This window comes from Peromyscus eremicus, chromosome 7 (assembly GCF_949786415.1).
Source record: "Peromyscus eremicus chromosome 7, PerEre_H2_v1, whole genome shotgun sequence".
NCBI lineage: Eukaryota > Metazoa > Chordata > Mammalia > Rodentia > Cricetidae > Peromyscus > Peromyscus eremicus.
In genome coordinates this window covers 28,428,404-28,446,486 of record NC_081422.1, presented here as the reverse complement: position 1 = coordinate 28,446,486, position 18,083 = coordinate 28,428,404, and the positions used below count along the sequence as shown (strand labels likewise).

The following is an 18,083-nucleotide window of genomic DNA, read 5'->3' as shown; positions in this document are numbered from 1 at the left end:
TAACTGCAAAAACAGAATTTTCAAAGAAATAACTGTAAACTCCCTAGATAAAATGTAATAATGCTTCCAAGAATGAAATGAACCTTTCAAATGGCAACTTTGAAAAAGCAGAAACTCCAAGATTTTTTTAAGCCAATCATAGAAATATAATTTTAAAAAATATTTTAACAGAATAACCCCTGAAGTTTTTTTTTTTAAGTTCAGGATGAGAATGAAACCCTTCCTCTAATTAAAAATTGGTAGACACCAGAAGAGGCAGCAGAGCGAACCGCTTTGCAAGTGAAAGCATCACAAACCATGCTGGCTTGGGGAAACCTGGGTCACAGACAGAATAAGGTCCTCTTTCCCACACTGCTTTTTCCCTAATCATTCATGCTCTGTCCCAAGCCTCTGCCACCTTACCCAATGTCCCCACAAACATGGTCCACCAACACTAACTGAGAAGTGGAGTGCCCTGTCTAGCCACCAAGGCCTAGGCAAGCTGGCCACCAAGTGCAGAGGGCAGCAACTGACCAGCAGGGCCACCCCACCTGGCACAGATTTCAGTGAGACTCGCTGGGCTAGTCTGACTTGGGTTGGAGAAGGCAGTTACACATTTTTAATGGGTGATGAAAGACCTTTGTTGTTGTTGTTTTTTTTTTTTCTGAGGCTCTGCACACCTGCAGGTGTGCAAGTGTCCACACGTGGGGGCATCAGGGGGCGAAACGAGACTGCTCCGTTCTCTTAAAGGAGCTGCCTCCATTTAGATCAGTGGTTCTCAACCTTGCTAATGTTGTTTAATACATTTAAACAGCCTAATACGGTTCCTCGTGTTGTGGTGACCCCGAAACCATAAAATTATTCCATTGCTACTTCATAGCTGTAAATGTGTTACTGCTGTGAATCATAAGGTGGATAGATACCTGATATGCGACCCCTGTGGGGGTCACGTCCCACTGGCTGAAAACTGCAGATTTCCAGGCAGCCACCTCTTTCCTCTAAGCCCACCCCAGACGGCGTCACACCACGTGCAGCCTAACTTGCATGTGAACTTGAGCAGTCAGACAGTGAGCCTCAAGTCAGGAAGTGGGTTTTTTACAGACTTTTCCTCCTGGTGTTTTCTAGGGAACAGACCTTTGAAGAAGTTACCAGAGAGGGCTCAGGCTGGGGTCAGGGCTAGGGAGAGAATTGTTCTAAAACAACCGACTATTGTTTTTCTAACCGGTGTAAATACCTTAAAGGGAACACCTTGCTCTGGTACCTAAGCAAGCAAAGGAAGAAAGATGGTTGACTGCTTAGAGAGATGAGCCTAGGCCTCCAGACTCAGAAAAGTAAGTCTGGAAGTCCATCTCTAGGACTGATTTAACTTTGGAGGAGAGGTTGCCTGGCATCTTACAAATGAAGAACATTGCTAGTCTGGCCCACTGTAACTCTTGGGAAGGCATTCTGTTCTATGTGAGCATTAGTGTGTGCTAGCTCTTACAAGCCCTTAGGCAGCAACTGATTTCTGAACATCCTTCAAGTGTAGGGCATTGTAGCTAGGTTGGGTTGGAACATGAAACAGAATATTAAAGGCTGCATGGAGCTGCAGGAAAAAAAAAAAAAAAAAAAAAAAAAAAAAAAACTCTTAGTTCACCATAATGCAGTGAGCTGAAAGTGTCCTGCCTACGCCTTTGAAGAACTGGGGCCAGAGAAGGAGCCTGGAGAGGCCTTCACAAGAAACTGCTCCACCCAGCCTGAATGTCAAACTCCTCCACATAACTTGTGTCCTGCCACCCTCTCAAACACCTTGGGTACCACCCTCCTCTCAGAGTCTAAACTTTCGAATTCAGTCATCCTAGGAGAACTTTCACTCTCTTTATCTATCAGGGAGATGTGAGTCACACCACTGGGTTAATTACAGCCAACATTATACACAGAACCCCAAAGCCCATCGTGGGCCACTATGAACATAGAGACACATGATCACGAGTTGTGCCTTACATTAGGCCAGACAGAAAAGCTATGCTAGCTTATTGAGATGTCACCTTGTAGGTCAGGTCCAATGTGGCTATCATACTAACTGCTGCTCAGGTGTCCTACTGCAGGGGATATAATAGACCTCCTCTACCATGTCCATACAGGGGTCAGGTTTTCTGAGGACTGTTACAACCATGGACAGAACATAGCAAGGGACATACAGGCCCAGACCTGGAACACACAGAGGTCTTTCCACTGGGCAGCTGTGACCAAAAGACTCCCTACCAGCTTGGCTGAACCATCCAGAGGCTGAGACACAGAGCAGAGCAGAGCCACTTCCTACCCAAACCTCCTTCTGTCCAGGCCCACAGCTTGTTCTGGAGGCTTCCCTGACTCCTCCCCTGCTCCTTCTGTGTCTTTGGAGATGCTCCCACACACATTGCTTGCATAGCTAACCATCTCTTTCTATCAGCTTCTCACATTTTGGATACTTTCTTAATTGCTAGCTAGACAATGTGAAAACTTTGAGAAGCATCTTATGTGCTCTGTGGCTTTGGTCTAGACATTCCCCTCCCCCTCCAAATCAATCCCACACTTGTACAATGAGAAAAACAGAAGCTTCCGTGTATGCCTTTTGTGAAAAGTTAACAAATGTTACTATATGAAAGAGTCCAGGACATAACAGGTACTTAACACAGGCAGCAGCCTGGGCTACATGTCAGATGGGCCTAACTGACATCAAAGGTCTTGCTTTGTCTTGTGATGCTGTCACTAATTGCTGGAATTCCATAAACAAAATGTATCTCCTGACCTCAAAGAACTAAAATTATACTGCAAAGAAGAAAGGGTAAGATAAGAGATTAATACGGAGTAGGAATGAGCTATCATTTGGGGTGTTCTTCCTGGGTACCCATCACTGTTCTGCGTGATTCCATGAACTCACTAATTCTCACCTATCTATGAGATGGGAACCATTATTACTACCATTTTTTAGACAAAGAAAATGGGGCACAGAGTTGTGAAATTTCCCAATATCCTACAGCTGGGCAGTAGCAGAGCCCAAGTCCATGCTCACAATCCCTACAGGTTATAGCCTCATGGGGAAGCAGCCCAAGAGGCCAGCCTCTCACTTGTCTAAACTGGACTTCATTGTGAAGGCATTTTGGAATGGCAGATGGGATGCTGATCTCACTGAAGCCATGGCATCAAGTAAATCTCACTTTGGGTGTGAGTGCATGCAGGAGCAGGGGTGCTTTTCTGGACTCAAGCCTCTGTGCTGAAGAGCAAAGCAGTTTCTCTACAGCCGGGACAGAAGGGCACCGCAGGGAAAAGCAGACCCTACAGGGCAGAGCTGGAGAATCTGGAACACGTCAGAGGTGATGGGGACTTTCCAGGACCATTGCGCAAAGGCAGCCAGGGCTTGTGCTGATGTCTCACAGCATGCTGGCTACCTTTTGCTCAATGGAAACATCCTGCTTCAAAGGCAAAAAGGTGGAGTTTCACACTGGAGTCAGCGTGGAATTCCCAAGCAGACACCACCCAATTCCATCATGCGTAGTGAGAGTTTGTTAAAGAAACAGTGATCCCCAAATAGCGAGACTCGGAGGAGACTTCTCTGAATCAGACAGAGGAGCTGCTCCCGACACGGAAGGGTCAACCTGTTATCCGGAATGCAGACAGGTCTCGGAGAGGTGCAAATAGGCCTCGGGTTCAGACAGACTAGAAAGCCACCCCAAGGGCAGCTGGTACAGTTTTAGCCCAAGGCTTTGAGGGAACTCAGCCAATCTTGGCCTTCAAAACTATGAGCAAACATAAGGAACCCCTCTTCCCACAAAATTTTAAGAGATTCAGAAAGAAAAAGTTAACCACCGTGTGGCCAAACTCTCCAACCATAGGAATTCTTCTACTGGTGGAGAATGATTAACTGTCACCACACTAATCAGTGAAGAGGCAGACGCTGTGAAACGGCCCTGCAGGCTGCAGAGACCTGCTCCCCTCCCAGCCACTTCAGTTTTGTTTCTGGGAATTTTCCTTCTTGGTACTCCAAAGTAATTCTCCATTGACCTACAACTGAACAGCAGGCTAACTAACCCAGGTCTCTACTGAGACTCACATCCAGCCCACATGAACCCCCACAATCTGCACAAGGACTAAGAGTCCCGCAGGCCTCAGGGCTGCTGTTGAGCAGGAAGATTCCTCTCCCTTTCCTGTGACCTGAGACCCCGAGGGAAGACAGTCCCTGCCCTTCTTGTTCCTAGCCTCCTCCCTCCCAGTGGAGATACTGCCCAGGGACACTCCACACTCAGACTGTGCTGGCTTTGGCAAACCCCTGAGCTGGCTCCAGCCTTGCCAGGTTCAGGGAGCTCAGAGAAGTCACTACCGAGTGCCTCTGGCTTCTGGAAATGTGGCTAATGCTCAAAGTGAGCAACTAGGGTCTCTTCCCACTCTGACAAGTTGGCCTATTTCAACGCTAGCCACCTCTCACTGTCTTATTCCAGAAGTATTTGCATGGAGAGACTCCACCAAGACCCTAGTACAGGGTAACATGTTTGAAAGCTCCACCTTGGCTAACCTGTGTTTGGAATAGCTGAGCTCTGCACAGATGCATGCTACATTATGAACTCAGCAACCCATCTCCCTTTTTCTTACTGCTAACTTGGGCTTTCCCAAGACTCAAGTCACCATTTCGTGTCCTAGTAAGTACAGATTATTTTTCCACTCAGTTTTCTTCAGAAGACTGTGAGTGCAGGTACAAACGCACAGGCCATGCCCTGAACGGAGGGGCTTGACAGGCCTCCCTTCTGTAATCACGTTGTTTATTTTCTCAAATGTGTTTTATCAGCAGCTTTGGGCTACTGCACCCTAAAACTCAACTGCAACGAGACCTCAGGGGTTCTGAGCTTGACCCAGGGATTTTCTTACTGTGTGAATTTAGACTGACTCTCCTGTCATCTATGACATGGACAGAATAGAATTCATTCCAACCAAGGAAATTTGAGGGGACATACAGGAGGACAGACATATGGGGCTGCTTTTCCTCTAGGTCTGATTCCTTTTGGTGTGATATCACACACACACACACACACACACACACACACACACACACACACACACACAATGAGAGAGAGAGAGAGAGAGAGAGAGAGAGAGAGAGAGAGAGAGAGAGAGAAAGAGAATACAAAACATACTTTTATGATCATTAATGAATGGTTTGGGGCATAGTCTTTTCCAGGCTCTGGGTGAAAAAGACCTACTTCCTTAGTGAGTGATGATATACCCAGACATAGATTGCCAGCAAATCAACTGAATGTCACCTGTAGCAGGGATAGGAATGGGCCCTTATCTGTGGCTGTGACTAGGAATATGGAATGAAGCTCAATAACGATGATTCACAGGCCAGGAACTCTGTACTGAAGTAAAGCCATCTCTACCTCTCTACCCCTCCCCCATATCTTCAGCCACATGTATGAAGTGTTAATTAGTGATAAGAGGCCACCTGGGACATTAATCCTTCTGTGAAGGACATGGAGATACCCAGGGAGTGTTCCCATTCCTTAACATGAAGAACAGATGGTGCATTCAAGCAAGACATGCAGCACTGATTCATTTAGGAGCTACTTTCTTACAGAGCAAAATGGCCTGACCTTGGATAAAGCATGTTCTTTGTGCTCAGTTTCACCATCTCTAAAATGGGGCTGGAAGAACCCAGAGGGAAGGCGACTACTACTTAACAATCCAGCATATTACCTTAACCCTACATTGAAACTGAAATCAAGATGCCTACACCCAAATCAATTAACTAAACAAATGAATGCTAGACATCGTACTAGACATAGGAGGGAAGGACCCATCATCATAACAAATGATTCCAGCATGCAAGCACAGACTGAGGGCTCAGCATTTTTCTGAGGTCTATGGGGTATAGAGACAACAGTGGCCTGGTTGCTCCCTCACTGTGTTGTAATTAGAAAGGGTTCAGAATGTATCTATGAAGGAGAGAAAATGGAGCTTTCTGATGGTATCAGTTTGATAACCGTAAGCAGCAAGGTAAGGAGGTACATTCTGGCGGAAGCCAATATTGCATTTGATGTATTCTTCACTCAGCTAACAGGCAGGCTTTCAAGCCGTGTTATCTGCCCCCACATCTCGACCTAATTTAACAAGTTGCCATGGGAGCCCAGTAAAGGCTGATGCAATTTTCTTATCTTTGAAGGAAGAATGTAACTGTGCAAGAGAATGTGAAAATTCAGTTTCTAACTGATTTCCACACTTACAGTGCAGTAACTAAGATATCACAGGAAGAAGGAGAAGAATGTACTCCTGTGGAGATGATACAGGCAGAAACCTCAGCCCCTAGTCTAGGACAGGAGGCTACACCCTCTTCTCAGCTAGGTGCATCTGAGCACATGCATGTAGTGCGGGCCAGGCAGTCACGATGGTCATGGTGCAGAAGTGCGAGCGTCCCTAGTGGAGGTCACACACAAGCAGCAGCAATTGGGTTTTAGGACAGAAAAGGGAAGACCGGAGACAGAAAACGATTTTTATAAATGTGACAGAAGTACTGCCAATAGTTACACAGTGATCTCCACTTTCCAAAGGACTTTTCAAATGTCAGCTCATCCTCCCACACCGTCACAAAGCCAGACACCAATTTGTAGACACTCTAGCCATCACCTCAGGTAAGAGCCAAGGCACGATGGGTGTATGCCATCCGTTTCTGAAATGAGAAGGGCCCATAAGGCCACAGGATCAGAGAACCTGTGTGGAGGCAGGAAGTGTTCTGCAAAGGCAGGGCCCATGGGAAAAGACACCGAAATGTGGTCTGCTCACACACACCTAACAAACCCCAACCTTTATTTGGACCACAGCAACAAGAGAGTCCAGTCCAAGTCTAAGGGCTTTTAGAATAAATTGGACAAGACAGGAAGAAGGCCCTGGGCGGTCTGATCCACACCCAGTTGGGGCTCATTTGCTGAAATAATCAATTTGTTACAAGTAGGGGTCTCTTCTCACCATGTCTAGCACAATGTCTAGCACTCATTTAATTAATTGATTTGGTTCAATTGCATTTTCACACATCCCTACTGTCAAGATAAGGGTGAACAGTTCTACTTCACTAAAGTAGAAAAAGGTACAAGGTAAATTTGCCTAAAATCACACAGTGTGTTAGGGCTGGGAGGTGGCTCAGAGGACTTCTGTTTTCTGGGCTATTGTTCTCACCACCGTTTGAGTCTGAAAAACTTAAATCCACAACTGTAAAGAAACAGAAACTAAACGTGGAGAGGCTTTAAAAATATTTTTTCAATTTGAAGAGTTTAGTCTTTGAGAAAGCTAAGTGATAATCACTTTCCTATCTCCTCTACTTATTGAATGTTTTAATCCCTTATCCCATTGGAGAGGGAGGGAGGGAGGGAGGGAAGGAGGGAAGGAGGGAGGGAGGGAGGGAGGGAGGGAGGGAGGGAGGGAGGGAGGGGAAGAGTCCACTAAACAATATCCAAACAAGAACACTGCCAATCATTTGAGCTCTACCCAGCTTGTCTTTCTCTTCCCTTCTAAGCATCCCTTCCCCCTACCCACTCTACCACTACATCTGGAGATTCTGGTCCCAATTCCAGGGTCTGCCATTCTTGTACACCTTGAAAGATTTCCTGGAATTTTTCTAATCTCAAATATCTTCAATAAAAATGATTAAAAACCTCCCAATAATCTACTCTCCAGAGATAGAAAAAGATCCCCTTGAAATGTAGCAAGTTTCTCACCTATTAGTAGCTCCAAAAGAGACTTGGAAGTATTTCAAAAGAACACGGATCTTCAAGTGTGTCTGTGGCTCCTGACTCTACATATGGTCCTTGCTGCCACTCCAATCACAGACATATTTCCTGAACATTGTTGATGCAGTGACTACCCTAGGGGTCTTTGCGGAATGCAATATACAGAATATATTCTTGATCTTCGAAGGAGTAATTTTTCTAAGTATATGAATTTTGTTCTTCAAGATCAGTTAATTTTTCAGAAAAATCTCAAGACTACCCTAGCACATTTTTAGCATCAGACAGGTATGTCAACAGAAATAGCACATCTGCTGTTTGTCTTCAGTCACACAGGGCCCTCAGCTGCCCGGGTGAAGAGCAGTGTAAGAGGACAGCTGCTAAAGCACACCTGAATAGCCGAGTGTAACCAAGGCTCTTCTGTGACACACGCTGTAAGCCTTGGTAGCACTGCAGTCTTACAGAAAGGACCTGATGCTTAGCACATCACTTAGTGCTCCTTGGATTTTTCTCAGACAAGCTATTCCAAGGCTCCTGGGTTGAGTAACGTACGTACTGCTGCCTAGATGAACAGTGAACTGCCTGGCTGTACTATCGGATTCTCCATCAAAGTCCATTCTCTGGGCTGTTTCTGAAATCACCACTATTCTAATTAGAGCTTTCACACCTGGAAGAAAACCAACCATAAAGCTAAGTTGTTGCTGTCCTTGTTGTTTTTTAAGTGGTTTGCTATGGAAATTCAGAAGGGATCTGGACAGGGCTTTGAACCGTGTTCCTGCATTCAAACAGCAAGCTGCCATGATAACCATACTGTGAAACTTTCCAGCGTGCAGGCCATTGAACTCTGTCTTTAAGAAAGCCAGCTTCTGGTTTTATATTTGGAGTGGTCTCCCCAGAGCAAGCCAGCAAAAGTCCCTCAAGAGCAGCCGTGAGGCAGTTTCCAGAAACTCCAGATATGGAAGAAGTTCGAAAGTTAAATTTTCTACCACCCTTAAAAATGAACCCTTGAGATAGAGCGATAGGACTGGCTTCCAAAACTCAGTAGTTTTTCACAAGCAGACTGGCTTGAGACAGAAGCCCCTTCAGAGACATCAACTTCACAAAAAGAAAGAAGGACGCCCGTGGGTCTCTGTGCCATATATCTGACTTGGCCCACAGAAACATGCAAAGAGCCCCCTGGACAGGGGCTGGGTGCCTACCTGTGTAGCCAGCCAGGGCAGCAGCAGGGATGACAGGCTTGTCCTTGTTGAGGTCAGCACGGTCACGCACATAGTCCTTGAAGGTGCCCTTGGGCTTGTGGCTGGGCAGGGCAGCGGGATAGTCCTCGGAGTCGAAGCTGTCATAGGAAGGGACACGCTGCAGGCTGTTGAAAGATGACTGGCTGCCCCAGGACTGGGTGAGGCGGTCACAACTCTCGTAGCTCTCTATGCTCTCAAAGGAGTCCTGGCCCCCGAGTTTACCTGGAGGTAGAGGAGGAGGTGGGAGGAAGGCGGGGAGGAGGGGTTGGGAAAAAACAACTGTGAAAACCCTCTTATGGAGGACAGATTGCTAATCAGACCTGTAGAGGGATGAAGGGAGAGAGGGCCCAGGGATACAGGCCCCAGGAGTCAGGAGTCTACACTAGGGGGCAGGGGATTGGCCTGGCCACAACCTCAGGATGCTGCCACAGCCTGGTTCCTAGTTCCTAGCAGAGAGACCTGAAATCAGGTTCTACTCCTCTGATCTGTCCTGGGGATACAACAGTATTGGAACCTCGAGAATACTAAAGCCAGAAATGTAGAAGCCTGGAATGTTACTTGTCATGAGAGTCCTAGTTAATATATTAGAGTTCATGGATTAATGAAAAACAAACAGAACACTGTCAGATTTTTTTTTTCAGTTCCAGCCAATGAAATGATAAGACTCCATTAGACTAAGAGCAGATTGGCCTCCCTTGACCTTAGAACTGAAGTATTACTTTTAAAGCATTTTTTTCCCAAATACTAAGTGATTCCTTTGTGCCCTCTCAAACAGAGAAAGAAATTATGGGATGCCTTCAAGGAGAGAAAAAAAAAAAAAAAAAACCACCACCCCAACAAAGCTCGCTATCATTCTTCTAGATAGAAAACCATACTGTCTACATACTGTCTATCCTCTCGAGCACAGTTTAGTACTTGGAGTTCATGCTCCATGGGCAGCAAAAGGGAAGGAAGAGGAGCTAAGGGCCCACAGCAGGGTCAGAAACCCTCCACTCCATGAGCTGCTTAAGGCATTCTTAACTGACCACAAGATCATGCAAGTTCATTCATTTCCCAGACCAGGTTCTAAACAGCTGCGTGGTTGTGCAATCATTCTTGGAGAAATTTCCATTGGCAAAAATGCCATTAAAAGAGGGGCTTATAAGAAAAGCTTAAGAGGAAAATAAATACACTGAAGATCTAAAAGGATTCCCGGGAATATTTTTCTTATGTTCCATGTTCAGCGACTGTTCAGGCAACTGGAGGCAGATCTCAGGAAACAGGCTGGCCACTTCTATCCAGCACAAGCCAAAAGATGGAAAGATGTGACCAATGCATCCACAGAAATACCCCCAAATCAATTCCCACTGTACAAAGCTGGATAAATCCTGAAGTAAACACGCCTCATACAACCACATATTAGCGTGCTTCTGGCATACCTCCTTCTTCCTGATAGTGAGGATTGGTTAAGAAAATAAAGTTCAAGCATAAGCAGCTATCCAAATCAAAGTTAAATACATGGGAAAGACACAGTTTTCCAAAGAAGAAAAAAATTTAAGCCCAAATCAAACAAGTGCTTCTGGTTTACACCACCGCTGTGGACACTACCTGTAATGCTGAAGGCAGAAAGTTCATATATCACTACCGTCTGCTCATTTGTTCACAGGAAGGAAACCTCCAGAAGGCAAACCAGAGCCTGAGGAGTGATCAGCCCAGCCTGCCCAGCCAGTACCACACTAGACCCTTCCCATTACTACTTCTTTAAGTCACATTAAATGCTTCAGGAAAGCAGCTTATGAGCAGAATGCCACAGGCTTTTTTAGCAGGACAGAAATCTCTCTAGTATCTCATAAAAAGGCGCTTTCTCATACTAGCTATGGATGTTAACTGTCATTTGATTACTCTGGCACAAATAGAGCAAAAGCCTAAGAACGAAAACGTGGTCTTTTCATGAAGGATGCCCTGCCCACGGAGTCACCAGAATGTAGGTTGCTCTGTGCTTGAGCCCCCTGCAATTCCTCTTGTCAGCCATTTTGGAGGGCCAGGAGCCAAAAGAGCTGCATTTAGCAAAAGTGCTAAAGTAGGCGTCACTCTCTCGCGGCCTCACCAGATGCCACTCAGCTCCGACTGTGGTTTAGAGCAGAGTGCAGCTTTCGCTTCAGTTCTATTTCACAACCCTAGAGCTGGAAGCCTTCATTAATGGGTATTTTCTCCAAAACATCGGCCGAATCCAACAGGATTAGCTACTCAGTTCTGCTTCTGTGTTCAACCAGGGAGGCGAGCACGCCCCAAGACAAGCACTGACCGTCTTTTCTGAGAAATGCCTCAGCAAGGTCCTTCCTCAGCTAATTGATTCCACTCCACAGCACTCTGAACAGTTAGACGGGCAGCCTCATAGCCACCCACTGAAAAGACTCACACAAAGACTGGCCTTAGAGCCCAAATAAGTGGACAGAGAAGTACTTTGTATACGATCACACAGTTCTGAATACTGCGTTTATTAATAGTCAGCTAACAGTAATGTCTTTAGTCTAGACCAATCACAACACTCAGAATCAAGGGCCCTTTGGCCAGCCACGTTACAGCACATCCTCCATGCAGCAAGCAGGCCTGCACAAGCTGCTCTTCCCCTTAAGGCTATGGCCTGAGCATGAAGGAGATGAGTGACAGAGGAGCCACAAAGGAACACCTGACGTCCTTTAGTAAGTATAAGTTTGGGTTTTCAATCGCCAGTTAGGGTTTGAAGGGGTAGTGAGGACCCAAGAACCAAGAAAAGGGAAGGGAGAGAAGGACATTTACACAAACGCAAAACCAGCCACAATTGTAAAACAATATGATTGCAGATCTACCCAGATTGACAACATAGCTGAACCCCAAACCCACAGCTCAGTCTCCTGAAACACACACAGAGCCCGCCCCCTAAGGAAGAAAATGGTTCTAGGGCCTCAAGCTGCGTGACAAGAAGTGCGCAGATGCGTACATACAGTTGTGAGTGTGTATTTAAATAGACACAGACCCAAAAATACAAGACAGACAGAAAGGGGAAGCCAGACGTGGTCCCACCCATTCCCCTTGGTTTGAAACACAAACAGCCTGGGAGTCTACGAAGGACGATTCGGGTTCTGGTTTTGCGGGGACTTTCCCTGTTGCAAGGCCAGTTAGCGATCCTGAGCCTTGCCCGGAGGAAGGGTGAGCCTGAACACTTGAAGGGTATGACAGCAGGTATGACTTACAATGGCCACAGGCTAACTCCCTTTGGCTCTCATCCTTTTGGAGAGCTCTGACAGTAGCACGGGGGGTCATTCAGGGAGCAGGAATCACTACCCTCCTCCTGCTTATAATACTTTCCCATTTACCCACCTGGAAAGGCATCTTTAGCTTTTCAGAAACTAGTGGGCTCTTCCTGGATGAAGAAGGCCCTCCTAACAGACTACACTTTTTCTCAACAACAAAGCAATCTGAACACACTGCTCCTAGTGGTCAAATGTTGGTGTGGCCTCATCGTAAATATCAGGTATAGTCTCCCTTTGGGGCATCAGGTCAGTCAGACCTATTTTGAAACACTGACTTCCCTGCCCGCGAATGTTTTATCATTATTACAATAGCCTTGTCAACCAGAGCACCTTCGTTTGGAAGCCTGTTGACCCTCTATTCCCTGGTTCCTTAGCTAAATACACACTTCCACCACACTGTTGATGACCAGCTCCAAATAAACCAGTGGTTAACCATCTTGTATCTTCCCAAACCAAAGAAGTCACAAGTGGCTAAGTTCTTAGGATAAACAACAAGGGTTATCCCAGGTACCAAGTCAGGTTCTACAGTGTGGCCCTGAGAGGGACACCAAGGCACACGTCAACTTTCAAGAAGATTATGATCTCCAACAAAATTCCCTTAATAAAACTGCAGCCTGCTTTTCAAAATCCACCTAGAAGTATTATACAGGCCAACATTTTACCCCAATACCACAATGGATTGTTATTCTGCCGTACTTAGTTCCAGCAGGACCGCCAAGCTCTCTGCCACCTGTCGTGGGATATTTGTGTACTGTGTGAAGACGTGTTGCTGTGATTGGTGTAGTAAAAAGCTGAATGGCCAATAGCTAGGCAGGAGAGCTAGGCAGGACTTCTGGGAAAAAAGAGAGGAACTCGGGATGATTCTAGGTGCTTGAGAGAAACACCAATGAGACAGGGAGGGAGTCAGACATACCGAATGAAACAAAGGTAAAAAGCCACTGGGCAAAGTGTAGATTAATGTAAATGGGTAATGTATGTTATAAGAGCTAGTGGGACAAGCCTAAGCTAAGGCCGAGCTTTCAGAGTTAATAATAAGTCTCCGTGTCGTTTCCTGGGGCTGGTGGCAGAAAAGAAAGTCTAACTACAGCCAGCATGTTGTATAAGGCTAAAATGCCATGGTAAAAAGGTCTTATTATCTACACACTCAAAAACAGAAAGGCTGAGAGTAATGAATACTGGACTGATAAGTGAGTAAAATAGGACCTGAAAAACTCATAAAGTGAGGTCATTCTTGTACACCCAAGGAATTTGAAAGTAAATTTGACCTACCACGACTGGCCCTCCCCATGCACATGTTGTCTGGAGTTAACACTTCTTGCTTGATGGTAAAGTAGTCTGTCTGCAAGGTGTCTGTCTGGAGAGGGTCCCGGAGAATGACAGAAGGGTAGTCGTTCTCATACTTGAGGGACAGGAGTTCCTCTGAGCTGATGGGATGCAGCGTCTGATAGGACTCTGTGATAAAGCTGGGCTCTGAGAACTCTGAGGGAGGAACACACTGAGCATGCTCGATACCATAGCCTAGAAAAGGAGAATGTTTACAATTGGAGAGATTGATACCTAAAGGAAGCAATTCTTACTACATATCAAGGCCCCATCACGTGACATGAGCTGCCTCTCTTAAAGAACAAAAGGAGAGTAAGTCAGAAGGACTTGATTTCAACCTGGATCCTCAACTTACTATCTGCAGCCCTTGATAAGATACCTTCCTCTTTGGTCTTAATTTACTTGTCTGTAAAATAAGGTTGATTAAGTCTTCCTTGGAGCAATGTGATGAAGAGTAAATCAGACTGTGTATGCACAATGTCTGCAACATTTGTGACACTCTTGATAAGCTCTTGATATCTAGTGAATGTAGTGCTATCACTGGAATAAGAACTATAATAAATAAAAACATAAAAATGACATCACATCTGTTTAACACTACCTTTAAAGGCAGAAGCACCAGAGAAACGCAATGGTATTCCTTTTCTCTGGCCACCTCCATGGTGTTCTAAAAAAAACAGAAGGCTTTACTCTCTGTACTAGAGTGTGATACTACATGGGCCACTCTTCCAGACAGATTCCATATCAAATGCTGTCATCCTCAATAACAGACAAGGAGAGCATGTGGGACAAAATCAAATCCCTAACACAACCCTCTCCAAGCCACTATCACATATGGGATTAAATAAGATCAAAATCTAGCCAGGGTGAACTCCTTCCCAGTTGCAGGAACTTTGTAGACCGGTAAACACACATACAAGCTGAATGCTTTTACTTTGTGAAAAGTCATACGATAATTTTAAAAAAGCAGAATATGATTAAGAAAATCTTACTTTCTATGGAATTATTATTAAAGCATGTGAGACTGACTAAGCCTTTCCAAGCTCCCTACCATAAAGAGCCAAGAGACGGAAGGAGAGTGGAAGATGGCACTTACTAATGAAGTAATCCGAGGTATAACGGGATTCTGGATAGGTAGGGTTGACTCCATTAACCTGATATGGCTTCACATCCTCTGTAAGAAACACATCAGGGAATGAAATAAAAGTAACATGCAAGCAACACTTGGCCTAAAGGATCTTGGACACACGAGGACCCCAATGACCTCAACCTTTTTTTTTCTAAGACATCTTCAAGCACATTAGAGGAGTTGGTGTCTTAGTTGCCTGACTGGGGCCTTGTCTCAGGATGAGATCACAAAAGCAGGCTGAGTTTATCATTTCAGTGGCTGTGAAATGAGATTTACTGTCTTGGAAGGAGACCCAGCGGATAATGACTAAGGGTTGGGGAAATGGGCAGCCCTCATTTGTGATGTCTTGGTATTTCCCTTCAGAGACCTGCATCTTCAGGCCTGTCTGGGGACGGCTCAAGGACCTTGATCAGTGCTTACCACTCAAACTGATAAATTAAAAAACATTTCAGAAACACAGCCAGTCTTTAGGCAAGTAGATTTTTGTATCCTCCACTTTTTGCCGATGTCTGGGTTTTTATTTTTCTGTGTTTCCCTCATTGTTCTTGGAATTCAAGTTCAGGCCCAGACAAGAAGCAGGACACTGGTAAGGTGACTCCACTCAGTGAGCCATGAAGACTTGTGTAAAGTAAGAGAAGTAACACATCTCAGCCGCCTAGATGCCAACTTCCTTGGGCCTCAGAAAGGAATGGAGAGCAAGCATGGTGGAGAACAGAACTGTCATGGTGGGCTCAGGATCCCCTGGCTACTCTAGACTCAAATGCAGTAGCTGTTGACACTTTACAGAGCCTGGCTGCATTTCACTGCAAAAATCAATTGTAAAGGGAGACAACTGATAGGGGGTTTTCCTCAGGTATCTGCTAGCCTGCTCAGAGCAAAGACTGATGGGAAAACAAGTTTATGCCTGCACTCAAAAAAAAAGTTCCCAGTTGAGATAAAATGATTAAACTCTGCTTGCAAAGCTTATCAGATTGAAACATCCCCTCCACCTTTGGCCTCCAACTCCACCCCAAACAGCTATGTTCTCTGGCGGCCATGCTGCTCAGATTTGATCACAGACTGGATACTGTCCTGAGCACAAGTATTCTGAATAGCTCTTCAGATATACGAATCCACAGAAAGACAGTTTTGCTGCCTTGAGCAATGGGACACCGGCTGGGATGACAAGACTTGCCTTCTCAAATACACTCAATTCCACCCAGCTTTGCTTCAATTCCCTAACATTACTCCACAGCATAAACGTAGCCTACAGTCTAATCCTATCCCAGAGATGGAAGCCCTCAGTCCCACAGCAAAAAAAAAAAAAAAAAAAAAAAAAAAAGGGATGGGAAGTGAAATTTAAAAAGATTCAGAAGTAAGTAAAGTTTAAAGTGCTGATCACAAATTGGGGATAATTCCAAGAGAAAATATAGTTTACGGCACTTTAGAACCAAGGATATGAATATACTATGACCAGTGGCAGACTGAGACTACCCCAAGCTCCTGGTACATCCACTGTGGGAATTCATTTACGTTCAGAGAAGCATTGTACTAACAGACTATGTTTGGTTTCACGGTCTGGTGCAACCTGTGTTGTGTTCCAAAGCCAGCAGATAAACCAGCTCTGCGAGGAGCCCACCACATCTTCCTCTTCCTCTTAGGAACAGGTCACTCATGTCAGTGCCTAGGGGTCAGCACCAGTGTGTCACTAAGGCTGTTGTCCACTCCTCAGTAGCAGCAGCCACAGGAGGAACCACCACATCCCTGACCGTTCATCCACTGCTCATTTTCAACAAGAAGCTGAGGAGAAGGAACGCACATCACACTTCTATGCCTAGAGGAATGGGACCTGGGTCTCTCCTCTGCTCTGAGAGGAGGGCATACTCCTACACAAAGGAAGGTATTATATGGAAGGAGCTGTGCGCCCTGCCCCCAGTGGCTGTGCCTAGAGCTGGGGCCTGGTGACCACAGGGAAAGGGTGGGCCTGGTTACAGAGGGCAGCAGGCTTCTAGGCTTACAGTCAGCTCCAGGGCACTGCTGACTGCTGGTAACTATAATTTATTTTAAGAAGAAATTTAGAAAAATAAGTGCAGAAACACCCAAGTTTGCCGCCTGCTGCTGTTTCTATACTCAGCCAGAGCTACGGGACATGAGTCACTTGGTCCAAAAAGGTTAGAAGAGGCCGGTAGAGGAGGCTGTGTCATTACAAGGTTGCAACACCACGTCCTGATATAACCCCAGCTTTGGCTCCGAGTGTAAAAGGTATTCTACACTGCCATAATCCCAAGCCAGTAAGTGGCAGAGAAACCTGTCTTGCTAATAAGATTGGAGAAGCTGTACTCTCCTGCTACCAGAGAGTACACACCATAGATCAAGGGAGTATATATTAAGGTTACTGGGGGGGGGGGGATATCTTTATTTTTTGTAAATCCAGGTTTTGGCTGTGGGAACTACTTCAAAAATAACTTGGATCATATTTTGCATATAAGAAGCAGAAGTACAACCTCGCTAAAAATTAAAATACGAACTCCCAATGCACAGAAGAAAAATAAACCAGCATGTATTGAGCTCTCACTTTGTGCCAGGCTCTATGACAAACACATCCCCAAGGACCATCCATGCCATGGCTGAATACCTACATACAAAGGCTGGAGCCTCTCACTGTTGGACAAGCTTTTTCTTCTACTCTTAGAGGAACCCCACACAACCCCCTCCTCCCTGTTTTCACACATTTACCTTTCTGCAGGATCTCTAGATGCTCCCACAGGATGTCCCCCACAAAGTCTGGAGCCAGCTCCAGGAAGCACTCTTTACCCAGGGCACACAATGCCGCTCCATCCATACAGAACTTCTGGAAGTCCACACCTTTCAGGCTGAACTCATTGACAGCCCACATCACCCAATCTCGAACATGGGTTTCTGTCCACTGCCGGGGGTCTGAGAAGAGAGATCAAATGAGGATGATGCGGTAGGTCAGGCTGGGGAGAAGACAGTGAAGGGATGGAACAAGGCGGGGGATGCTAGCGACCCTCAGACCCAGCGAGCAGCATCCTGTGATGACCAACTTTCCAGCACCTCTCATATACGACTCCCCACACTCAGCATCCCACCTGCCCTATTTTGCCAGGGAGGAGGAGCTGTGGTCAGCCAACAATGATTCCCTGCTTTCATTCAGGCCAAGCTTTCCATTGATCTCCTCTCTCATCTTTATTTCCTTTAAAAATTTTAAAAGTCCAAAATAAGGGAACGTGCCTTCTTTAATAGCGATGGTAACAGTGTAAAGTGTTTTCCACAAACTGCACATGCCTCTGTCTGCTCTCAACTCTTCCGTACACTTGAGGTTTTCATACTGGATTATTTTTTATCTTAGCCACTTAGGTTTTACAATAATCACCACAATTAGTAATGGTAAGTCACTCAAGTGTCATGATTAGTG

General features: G+C 45.6%; 1 protein-coding gene across 1 annotated transcript in view; it reads right to left on the bottom strand.

The window, feature by feature from the left end:
* The window catches only part of Ets1 (ETS proto-oncogene 1, transcription factor), a 62,569-nt gene that overhangs the window by 10,861 nt on the left and 33,625 nt on the right, over positions 1 to 18,083 (bottom strand). Inside the window, exons 3-6 of the mRNA XM_059267580.1 lie at positions 17,384 to 17,584; positions 14,636 to 14,713; positions 13,486 to 13,734; positions 8,906 to 9,166 (exon numbers count right to left, since the gene is read on the bottom strand). Coding sequence (XP_059123563.1) covers positions 8,906 to 9,166; positions 13,486 to 13,734; positions 14,636 to 14,713; positions 17,384 to 17,584 — 789 coding nt within the window. The remainder of the gene's footprint in view (positions 1 to 8,905; positions 9,167 to 13,485; positions 13,735 to 14,635; positions 14,714 to 17,383; positions 17,585 to 18,083) is intronic.